Source organism: Thamnophis sirtalis, unplaced genomic scaffold (genome assembly GCF_051295495.1).
Source record: "Thamnophis sirtalis isolate CommonGarterSnake01/CBP01778 unplaced genomic scaffold, rThaSir2_p1.2 scaffold_4, whole genome shotgun sequence".
Lineage (NCBI taxonomy): Eukaryota > Metazoa > Chordata > Lepidosauria > Squamata > Natricidae > Thamnophis > Thamnophis sirtalis.
The window spans coordinates 92,086,388-92,098,669 of NW_028261384.1; the positions used below are offsets into that span (position 1 = coordinate 92,086,388).

The 12,282-nt window shown below is 38.3% G+C and overlaps 1 protein-coding gene across 1 annotated transcript in view; it reads left to right on the top strand.

The window, feature by feature from the left end:
* The first annotated feature begins 207 nt into the window (after positions 1 to 207).
* LOC148045981 (uncharacterized) overlaps positions 208 to 12,282 on the top strand; it is a 26,231-nt gene continuing 14,156 nt past the window's right edge. The window contains exons 1-8 of the mRNA XM_087711864.1: positions 208 to 531; positions 671 to 771; positions 2,101 to 2,916; positions 4,628 to 4,828; positions 7,370 to 7,421; positions 8,854 to 8,958; positions 9,883 to 10,046; positions 10,848 to 10,883. Of these exons, the coding sequence (XP_087567990.1) occupies positions 752 to 771; positions 2,101 to 2,916; positions 4,628 to 4,828; positions 7,370 to 7,421; positions 8,854 to 8,958; positions 9,883 to 10,046; positions 10,848 to 10,883 (1,394 nt within the window). The 5' untranslated portion in view covers positions 208 to 531; positions 671 to 751. The remainder of the gene's footprint in view (positions 532 to 670; positions 772 to 2,100; positions 2,917 to 4,627; positions 4,829 to 7,369; positions 7,422 to 8,853; positions 8,959 to 9,882; positions 10,047 to 10,847; positions 10,884 to 12,282) is intronic.

Consider the following 12,282-nt stretch of genomic DNA (forward strand, 5'->3'; position numbering starts at 1 on the left):
GACCCACTAATGTCTTTGGCTGGAATAGGCACATGTGTTAATGTGTGGGATCGAGCAACAATGCTGGCCTTGTCAGCCAGCGGAGGGGGCCCTATTTGGTTCCTCTGTGCTGCTTTGTTCCCTAGGATGACAATCGGCATCTTGGCAGAAACCTGCACCTTTGGGGTGGGGATGAGTTGTTTTCTACAGTGTAATCTTTGTTTGGATCACCAGCTGCTCTGTGACATCATCAGGCTGGAACTTCTCCTACAACAACTGCTATCCAGGCAGAGGTGGAAGACCCTGGCAAAGGGAAGAGATGATTCTTTAATTCACCTGAGAATCATTTCCCCCTCTCCAAACAACTGAAGCCCTCCCCTCCGCAGATCTAAAACCTCAGCTGTTCCTGTGGTTCAGCTGAAAAAATGGAAGTTCTGAATTATTGTCCTTCTTTATGTTTGTGATTCTAGCTGCCACTTCTCCCAGCCTGGCTATTTCATCCCAGGTCCTCTGGCATTGCCAACTGTACTGCTGGTCCCTACAGCATCATAAGTGAGTCATTCATACAGGGAAGGGGTTAGGAAAAGAGCAAGGCACTCTTTGGCATCTTTTCATGCTCTTTTTTTCCTCAACTGGGAGGGCATGGTTCTGTGTAATTGGTTATTAGCATTATTATTTTTTCCTCTTCCAGCAAGGATCTTTATGCAATCTTCTTGACATTTGCACCTGTGCTCTTATGGAAAGAGTGAACCTCACTTACAATTCCTGAAAAATGGAGCACGAACTTGGCAGGTAATGTGGATTTTGCCCAGATGATTAAGAAGTTTCTCCAAAGCACAGACTCTTAATTAGGTTTGCCAAATGAAGTCCAAGATTCAAGTCACTTTATAGCTGATCTGAATAAATCAACACAGATGGTTGTACTCTACATTGCTTGCCACTATCTGTATCATTTTTTTTTCATTGACTGAAAGTTGCTGACTAACTAGAAGTTATTCTTCATGGGAACAGTTGCTAGGAAGGTGTTGCAGGAAAGATGTCCATCCTTCCTTGTATTTAAAGATTGGAGCCAGATGAAGCAAGTTCTTCTGCCCATATGAAGAGAACCCTAGGAGAAAGTTATGTGAGAGAAACACTGGGATTACTTCTTGCCCTGCCCTCAGATGATTTGGAGAGTCTGTGACAGCCCCCTAATATGGAAAACTTCTATTTATGTCACTCCTAATCCTTCTCTTCATTAGGCTTAGACATACCTGCACTCTTGCCACCATTTATCATGCACTTTAGCCTCCAGTTCCCTAAAACATCGTTGTTGCTCTTCTCTGCAATCTTTCTAGAGTCCCAACATCTGTTTAGCATTGTAGTAACCAGAACTGGACAGAGTATTCCAAGTGTGGTCTTATCAGTGAATTATAAAGTAGTACTAACATTTCACATGATCTTGATACTATTCCCTTGGCTGAGTAAGGGTATTTAAGTGGTTGTCCACTAGGACATCCAGATCCCTCTCACACTTACTGCTATTGAGTCATATTTGACATCTATTTTATATCTACATAGTTACATATCTACTATGTGTGATGGATGGATGGATGGATGGATGGATGGATGGATGGATGGATGGAGAGAGAGAGAGAGAGAGAGAGAGAGAGAGAGAGAGAGAGAGAGAGAGAGAATATCTGCAATTAATTCTGCCTTCTCAGTTCAAGACCCATAATCTGGAACAAACGATTTGTAGAAAATGTTCAAATTGTTCTTTCTAAAAACCCAGGTCTTAAATTTCAGTATATCTGTCTTTGTATTTAACATTTTAAATTGCAAAGGTATTGTACTCTAGCTTTGTTAATATTTATGTCTTGTTTTGATTGTTTCCTTCCTTTTCTTAATTGTATAAGCCACCTTGAGTTGTTAAAACTGTTGAGCTGTTATTCTAAATGAATGAATAAATAATCTAATAATTAATTAAAAAGATAACTGAAGCATCCTATGCATTTCTAAAATGTTTTTTAGCAATTCATTTATTTGTACCTACTTATTTATTTGCATTTCCTATAAGAGGATTTGTTGTTATCTATTTATTATGTTTTCTTCTGTACCTGTGCTGTGCTTATTTGCTCATAGAGAATCCAAAAATGAGATTGTGCAGGCTGAAAACATAACGGCCAAGGGCCCAGATGAACAACCTGATGACAACACAGTCGAAGACATAAATGAGCAGGCTGAAGAGATCATCGGTCTCCAAGGCCCAAAAGAACAAACTGAGGAAAACCAAGGCCCCAATGAGTCACTCAGAGGTAGCACAACTCAACAGCTAACAGAGCAAGAGGAAGAGAGGCAACCTCAAGACCTACGCCAACTGAGTGAAGAGAACCAACTTCAAAAACTGAGTGAGGCTGAAGAAAAAGAACTTCAAGAACTGAGCAAGCTGGACAAAGAACTTCAAGAACTGAGCGAGCCGGGAGAAGAAATCCAACTTCAAGAACTGAGCGAGCCAGGAGAAGAAATCCAACTTCAAGAACTGAGTGATCAGGGTGAAGAAATCCAACTTCAAGAACTGAGCGACCAGGGTGAAGAAAGCCAACTTCAAGAACTGAGCGACCAGGGTGAAGAAAGCCAACTTCAAGAACTGAGCGACCAGGGTGAAGAGACACAGCTTGAGGAATTGAGTGAAAAAACTGACGAGGACAAATTCCAAGAACTGAGTGAACCAGATGAAGAGAGGAAGCCCTCAGATATAAGTGATCTACATGGAGGTAGCAAACTACAATATCTCACTGAACAACTCAAGGACATTGAGCCTCACGATTTCACATATTTTGCTGATGAACAAATAAGGAAAAAAGAACACCCATCTACACCCTCTTTTATTGATTACATGCCTATTTCTATTCCTGAAAAGCAGGATGAATCAACTGTCCTAGAATCCAAATTTGATATGTAAGTAATCTTCTGGCATTGCAGAATTAAGATTTTAGCCTTAATATCTGGTTGCTAAGAAAAAAAAAAGGCATTTGTGGATGCATATGAGCAATCCTGGAGGGAAAATCTAACTGACCGTTACGGTAATAAAAGAGATTTTATAAGAAAGGGGATAAAATTAAGAAAATACTTGATAGGAAAAAACAAAGCCTTTTTGACTATACCCTGTCAGAAAGAGAATCAGAAAGTAAAAACTTTGCATGTGTGCTTGAGAACGAGAACAGAAACAAACGGAAGTAGCCTGAGATTAGCAATGTGGTATACAAGCAGAGGAACAAGCAAAAAGCAAAATTAAAAGATTTTTTAAATTCTCTGCTGCTGTCTCATGGACTTAGGATAGTCAGGTTCAATAATCAAATGTCTTCCCACTTGCCACGCTGGTTGATGATATATTGAAAAGCGATTACCTACTTATATTTTCAGGGTTTTTCCCATGATGGATGGATGGATGAGAGGGGGGGAGAGAGGGAAGAGAGAGATAGGTAATATGATTTATATCCCATCTCTTCTCCAGAAAAGTGTTTATCAATCTCATAAATATATGGACTAAGATGTATTAACTCCAACTCCCAGAATTGCCCAGCCAACCATGCTCTAGAACAGGGGTGTCAAGCTGGTGGCCCGCAGGCCAGATACATCACGTGCAGGCCACGCCTACCCTAGCTCCATGAAGGGAAGGAATGTCGCAAAATGTCACATGACTGTACGCTGCGTAACTCTGTGAGTTTGACCCGTGCTCTAGAAGCTATGTGGAATACAACAGATTGGCTGAGAGAAAGTTGCTGAATTAATTTCTACAGTTGAGGGAGAACTTGAACTCAAGTTTTCAGTGCAACCTCCTATTTTAATGTATTCATCCAAACTTTCTTAACTTTGTTTCAAAATATTTCATTAAGTATTCATCTTCGTGTTTTCTGGTAAAGATTTAGTAAAGATTGAATTTTTTTTAAAGAATATATTTAACTTGGTTCCTGAATCATTTGTCTAATATACTGAAGCAATTCAGCTGAAGTCCAGGATTGTATTCACACGACACACTAAACCACCAAAAGAAAACCACCTGACTTAAGTTTAATACTAGCCTGGTTTAGCACATAGAAATGCAGGGAGTAGGTTTGGAACTGTCTACATGAAGTATGTTTTGTAGGACATACGGTTGAAGTTCAGTCATACTGTTTTAGCCAAGATAGCCAGCGTGGAGGGAATCTGAGAGATACAATTCAACAAAATTTGTAGAACAACATGCTGCCCACTTCTGGCTTAGGAAAATTTATTGAAGTAAATTTTTGTGTTTCTCCTCCCTTCAGGAATCAGATAGAATATTGCTCTTTGTTTACTATTTTTTTAAAGCTCAGTCCTAGAATACAGTTAAATTTGAAAGCCTGAAGTAAATGAATAGATGGATGCATATATCATATTTAAACTCTTTCTCAGATAATTACTCCTGGATGGAGTGAAAAATTCATCTTCAATATTGAATGATATTAAATCACTTTCATGTTAATCACATCAAACATCATTTTCAACATTTTGAAAAGAATAGCAAAACAACTTGAGAAGGAACATTTTAAAGCATAAGATACTTATTTAATATTTATTTATATTTCTCTTTATGTATTTTCTATTATTGCCCCTTCTGAAAAATGATTTGTTCCTCTCTTAATATTAGCTCTCAGTTTGAGAAAAGAGACAGCAAAATCCAAGATATAAAGAAGATTGAAAGAAGTAAGATTTTCTCAGAAATAACTAAGGAGAAAGAGTCTTATCTATCTGCCACTGAAACTTCATCACTGAAACCCAGAAGGAAATCTGTTAGTACTAAAAATGACAGCGCTACTCCTATTCCCAGAACTTATTATCAACAAACCAAGTAAGCAAGCAAACAAATGAGTTTTGAGTTAAATTGGCTTCACAGTGAAGCCCAGAAATCAGAAGGAATCTAGTAGCACATTTTCAAACGAATTAATTTTATTATAAGATACATACTTTCAAGAGCAGCAACTAATTTCATTAAACGCAATGGAAAGATTTGGATTTCAATTGGGACAAGAAAGGAAGGGAAGGTACTTATGCAGAGGTGGATTATATGTGAGACAGCATACAAGCATCTTGTCAATTAAGATGATAATATTTCAAAGGGTTGGTTGAAGATGCTGGTTCTTTGTTAGCATCCTTAGTATGTAGTTGCTTGTTCATTATGAAAATCGGTTTCAGGTTAGATAGTTTACATATAAATATATATTATTCCTTGCTTGATTCATAAGTCTTTATTGTCTTCTTCTTTTCTTGTTTTATTTGTTGATTTATCTGTTCTGTCTTTTCCTCTGGTCTTTCTATTATCTCTTCTATTTCATGTGTTTGATGCTCTTTATTCCTTGTCCCTTGTTGAGCATTTTCTAATTTCCCCCACAATGTCGTACATTGTCTTTTATCTCCCTGTGGTTCTTTATCAACATATCATAAGTACTTTAGAGCATCAACACAATCTCTTTTTGAAATCCATTCAACTCCCCTGATGCAAAATCTTCTCTTATTTTGATAGGTCCAAATATTGCTTAATTGCCTGTCAGTAATTTGTCACCACCCCAAAGTCTCAATTGTCTATGACCTCAGAAAGCCAGCTTAGAAACCGTTTGTTCAATCCTAGCGTTGCTCCTTATGGGAATGCAATAGTTAAAGTTCTTTGTGTCCCACAGTTAGTGAATTAGTTCCATTTAGGTAATCCAGGAAAATTTCCAAATGTCTGCTTAAGTCCACTCTGTAAGTTCAGTCATTTTCAACTGGTGTTTAAAAGTCGCTTTCTTTATATGTTTTCCATAATCTCACAGTTAAACCTCTAATATAGTATATAGATATAGATATAGTAGATAGCACAGCAGTCCTCCAGTTGTTATTTATTTCTACCTTTTTCCATTCTCTTATCAGTACTTCCCAAGGTTGTAGGAGTTTAGTATATATTCCATTCACCGGTAGATGTCGCCTTCAGTTTAAATTTCAACTTGCACAAAATCTGACATATTTATTTCAGTTTTTTGCAAATATCCAGACAAATAATTCCAGCATCTTAAAATGCCTTACCAAAATATTGCTACTAAAGTTTAAAAATCCAATTTTTCTATTTTAAAAATATTTTGTGCTCTCCCTTTAGTTTCTTTTGGTGGGGGGGATCTATAATTTTCTCTCTGTAATTATTCACTGCTTTGACAATCATTTTAAAGAGTCTTTTTTCAGTGTTTATTTTCTTTGGTATTAGGTTCTAGATTTTTAAAAAAATCACCCCACCCTCAATCACTGTTCATCTACACTGCTCCAGCACATTCTTTGTTTCTTTGGCTGTCCCAGCTTCACGGCAGTCATAATGGCTGCCTCTCCTTTTCATCATTGGCTGGGAGGGAATCCCTGGGTCCAGCTGGAGAGCTGCCACTCTTCAGGACCTGCAGGATGCCAGGAGGATTCAGCATGAGTTCACAGAGTTCCACTCCATCCAATCCTATCTTGCCGCAACATCAAACCAGAAGCACTTCTGGATTCTCTTCAATGGCAGCCCATATAGAACACATTGCAATAATTCACTTTGGGGAGAGGGGGGTAATTAAGACATGTTTGACCATGAGCAGAGCTTCCCAGTCCAGGAAAAAAGCAATAGGCACACAAGATGAAGTGCAAAAGTTTTTTTCTGGTCATGTCACCAACTCTTCAAAGAGGAGTCACAAGTCTAGGAGGAACCCAAAATTGTTTACCTCTCCAGAAAAGATGGACCTAGGATTCCCTAAAATCCAAATCCTTGCTGAAGTTAAAGCTGCTTCTTTTCTATTCAGACCCCTGTAGACATTGAGAAAAAGACCTACAATGCTTCACATGATGCTTGATGATCTTATCCAGTGGCTTCAAGTAAATGCTAGAAATGGGGAGAGCTCTAGGGCCCCATCAAAGCAGGGCTTTGGACTAGGTATCTCCCCTGTCATCAACACCTAGTGGCAGATGGGGTATTCAGGTTCAAATCCACTCTCAAGTATGGAAACTCAATTGGCTAGCCATACTATTTCAACCCATCATATCTCATGGATCTGATGCTGTTCCATCCTCCCAACATGTAGCTCTGCTTTTATGTCCACAGTGTCTCTGTTTTTTGAGTGAATGTGGGGAAAGAAAGACATTGGGAATGGAGGATTGCCTATTTATTACAAGCCTGCTGGAGATTAAATTGTGACTAGGTCCAGTTGCCCAGCATTCTTAATTAGGAATGCCTCAAAAGGGTATTCTGAGTCTTGGAAATCTGAAACATCTATTGATTTTCTCAGCAAGCTATTTACTTACTTTATTGGAGTTATTCTTGAAAGAGTTCAATTTATTGTACAAAAAGTGGACAGAAGTCATGATCTCATGGACTGCCTTCTTTTAATTCCCATAGGCCAGTGCTTCCCAGAATTAGTCTGCCTCAAACATCTGATAAAGCAGTTCAGGTGAGAATCATGATCTCTGCAATAAGGTTAAAGGTAAAGATTTCCCCAGTCCAGTCATGTCAAACTCCAAGGGGCAGTGCTCACCACCATTTCTTAGCTGAAGGAGCCAGTGTTGTCTGAAGACATTTTCATGGTCATGCGGCCAGCAGGTTTATACACCAAGGTCCATGGAACATTGTTATCTTCCCTCTGAAGTGGTACCTATTTATCTACTCACATCTGCATGTTTTCGAACCAGGCAGGAACTGGGGTAACAACAGGAGCTCACCCTCTTCCACAGTTCTTGGATCAGGAACTTGAGTGTCAGCTTTCTGCTGACAAGTTCATTGTCTTTAACTGCTGTACATAGGTTCATACATCATCAATACATATGCTTTAAGGGTTGCTATTCTCTACCAATGAATGGCATCATAGTGTCCTTACAATTAATCAAACCAGAAGATCAGTGCAGTCAACAAAGGGGAAAAAAGCATGATTCTGAAATATGACTGAATGCTCAAAGAACACCAACTGCAATGAACAATACTGAACTTTAGGGCAAATTTAGGTAAACGTGAAAAGAACCTTAAATTAAATGCTGTTTTCATTTAATCCTTATCTGGATAGGCTTGCAAAAACATTCAGGTTTACATAAACATATCCGGTTGGTTGTAGTGAGAAGGTCATTGGAGACTAAATTTAGGATGACTCTTTCAAAATTCAGAATTTTGAAAGAGTCATCCTAAATTTAGTCTCCAATGACCTTCTCACCATAACCAACTGGATGCCTCCAGAAAGCATCCCATCTTTTGCTTGTGTTCTCTGCGAGCAATATTGGAAGTATTTTGCATAAAGGATTTAGATGTTTGAATATGTTTAAGCATAAACAAATACAGGAACAAGTTTGTTGAGATGTACCAAAACATGTACCATGTTTTCTCACATGTTACTATGAAAAGGTTTATAGGAAGGCATCAGTTTATTAGTAATATTTCTGTGACATTGGCCGATTTCAAACCTGCCTGAGGAACTCTGGGAGTTGACGTCCACAGGTCTTAAAGTTGCCAAGGTTGGAGACCACTGCTTTAGGTAATATCCCAGTTTAAGTCCTGAATGCTTACTGGGTGACTTTGGGCAGAATTCTTTATCAGCCCAATTGACTTTGCAGAATTGCTCTGAGAAAACGGGCAACGGGGGAGTGGGGGGTGGATGGGTTGAATGTATGTTGTTTTGAGCTCCTGAACAAAAGGAAGGATAATACATTTAAGAAATAATTAATGCAATGTTGCCTTTACCCTCAGTACACATTAACCATCATGGGAAAGGTAGAGACAGAGAGTGTCATAGAAACTGAAATCAAGTACTGTAGCAGACTTCTTCCTATGTTAAACAATGGAATACATTTTGATATCATTTTTCACTTTGGAACTGACATTTATTTTGAATTGGACAGTGTAATAAGATGCTCATGCGACGCCTGACACCACTTAGGAAGCCGGCCCCTCCAAAAGTCGTCATCCCCAAAACAATCACACAAACCAAAGATAAAGATACTCAGGTGAGACTTTCTCATCCATGCGTAAAGTGATTCTCTTCCTAAAAAGATTCCTTGGATAAATTATCTTCAAAGAGCTTTTCACTGTCTGGTTTTCTAACTCCAATAACTGCTTTTTTATAACAAGTGAACAAAAACTTAAAACTGATTCTGCTGTCCTGAAAAGTAAGTTTCCCCCATTAGGTTTTCATGCATATTTTTAATCACAGGAATTCTTGAAGTCTCCAGCTGTTTACCCTTGTCTGATTTGTTCTGAGTCTTCCTTTCAACCTCCTCTCATAAGGATGAGTAGAATGAGGTTCAGCCTTCCATTACTTGAGGGGGGCCAAAAGATTGGTGTGCTGATACAGCCTTGGAAAAGCGGGAGGAATATTCCCAATTTAAAGAACTATTTTATCTAGTGTATATAAAAATGTACCATCTCAAAACTGCTATAAGAAGGAACATGAAGTTCCGATGCACTGTATATATGTAGTTTCCTTTCAAACCTGCAGTAAAACTGGCATTCAGATCATCTGCCAGTTGTTGTTTTCCTTCAGCCTGGGAAGGAATCACATCGGGGATATTTTTAAGAGTTTTCCACATGTTTGCTGAGAACTTATTCCTTAGCTTTTCAGAGTAGCTTATTTTTTCTGCTCTGATCCCCACTTGTTAATATGTTTCTGGCCTGATTGTACAGCATTCCATCACCTGCATGCAAAGATGAAGCAAACCATAGCTTACACGGATGTGAATCCAGCCAATTGTGTGTATGCATGCATCAACCTTTTGAAGATTTAACTCCAAGCTTTGGATGCCATGCTTTAACTGGAATTTAACTTTTATTGGCCAAGTGCCAATGAGAGTTTTCCTTTGTACTACTATACTATGTGTTGACTTTGTATAAAGAAACATGCATTATCTCAATCCTCCTGTCTTCACCATCAGATTACCACTTCCTTTGAAACATTCATGAGGAAACCACTAACTGCAGTGGAGAAGAAGAAAAAAGAGGCGAAGAGTAGGGCCGTCTCCAAGATCCCTACAACCAAAGCTCCCAGAAAGGCTCGCCGGTCCTCTTCACGCAGAAAAAGTACCAGCTCTTCTGGCAGGTAAAAATCCTTGTAATGGGCCAACTTATCCATTCTTTCCTCCTTCCACTGCCTGATGCTTTTTCTGCTCCAGATTTTTCCTTGACAAAAGGAGAAACAGTTGAATACTTAAATATGGGGAGTAAATGTAACGTGTGTGGGGGATGGAGGGTTGTTTGCTTTTTACATTTCCATCCGTGTAAAATCTTCCTTTAAAGGTATTTTACAATTTCATTAATGGATTTTATGTACATCTATTTTTTTCCTTTTTCTTTCAAGACATTCTAGTTGGTAATTCCCTTCCCTTCGTTAATGTTTTCTCCATAACTGATTTTGCACAATATTTTGCAAGATTAGTGGTGTAAGCAGAAAAAAAGGAGGAAATCAAATCACTGTCCTACTTCTTGATATTGTAATTTTTCCTAAGCCATTTCTGTAATTCTAAATAGTTTTTTATCTGCATAATTAAAGTGATTTGCAGGATTACTCATTCTCTTAGTCAGACATCTTTAGGCACATAACAAAATCTATAATCATACAAGGCACATATCTCAAGTATTGGTTGGAGTTTCACATCAAGCTATGCCATGATTTGCTCAACCAACAAATGCTGGGGAGAAAAACAGTCCAAATTAGTTGAATTCCCAGAATATACTAAGGCAAAAGACACATTAACATTTGACTTACTAGCAAGTTTAAAGCCAGCCTGTAATAGTTGTGGTACACTAATTATTCTGGGCCTGTTGTTCCATGTTTACATAAAAGTACTTGAATGATGAATTGTGAGGGGCAGCTCAATAATCATTTTTATTCTCTCTACAGCCAAGTCTCACGATCCACATCAGCGAAAAAGAGCAAGTGAGTGGCACCCTGCCTACGCTCCATTCTACCTCCTTTTATTTTCTTCCTCTGTGATGTTCTTTCTGCTCTTCCTGCTTTGGCTTTCCCAGTTTTGAGGCTCTATGATCCCTCATTTCCATTCCTGGAATTTTTCTGTAATTAATTGTGCATGCATGTATCAATAGCTCTCAGGAATCAAAACTATAAAGGTGTGAATGGACAGGTAAGAAATAGTAAGAAATACCTAGTAGGTAAGGAAGGAGAGAAAACGTCATGGTATCTGCATATAATGCCAATAAGGATGATTTGCAAGAGTGAAACAGTACTGAGGTGTAATAAATGAATATACCGTAGATATGTTTCTTTTCCTTATGTCATGCATTCATTATTTTTGTGAGGATTGTTATTTCTTCTTTTCAGCACTCTGCACAATGTTTCTTATTCCAAAATCTGACAGGTACCTATATCTGAGCATAGTGGAAGGACATGAAAGCTGAAGTATTGAGCATACAAATCAAAAGGGGCAAGGGACAAGTGTTAAGGCATTGTAATGCAAACTCTATCCCTTATTTATTTGTGTGCAATGTTGCAATGCAAGTAAAAAGGGCAGAGTTCAGATTGTGGCTTAATGACCTACATTTATTACTTTGGGTCTTTAAAGTTAGGAACAAATGGTTCAAAAAGTGATGTACTGCAGAAAATCTCTTGGTGATCCCTCACCTCTACATATTATGGAAGTCAAGTCCAGAAGACCTTATTCATGGCCCCAGTTCTATATCCTTCATCCAGAAGTTAGACCGGTCCTACTGCTGATTGCTTTCCAGAAACGTTTAAAAAACAAACTCATCCAGAGAGAGTATCTTGCTTTGAGCTCTGGTTATAATGGAAGTAATTTGTTACTTATTATTTATTTCGTTATTAAATTTCAATGCTGGTGTTTATTTTTATTGTGTACATTTTAATTTATTTAATTCACGTATTCATTATTCAGTTGTGGTGTGTATTTCTTCATACTTTGTAACCTGTCAGGAATTTTTGTGAAAAACAGTAGGGTGAAGAGAAAAAGAGAGAAAAGGGCAGCAATGGATGGGTTTCTTAATGCCAAGTATGAGAACAATCAAAGCTGTTAGAGATGAGGACATTTATACAATCACAAGTTCATCTACTATGATGCTACAGATACATTCAATATATTTTCATTCAACAACTGTTCAAATGTACAACAGTACTGAATGACTGGTATTTATACCCAGTCACCTGCACAGCCATTGTACTATCTGCAGAATCATGGGATCAAAATTCAAGAGCTTGGCAGCCTGTAGAAACTCATGCCCACTTCAAGTACTCTCACCTGCCTATCTCCTGGGAGTGGGAGAGGAGGGGAGATAGGCAAATGGAGAGAAATAATGGGAAGGAA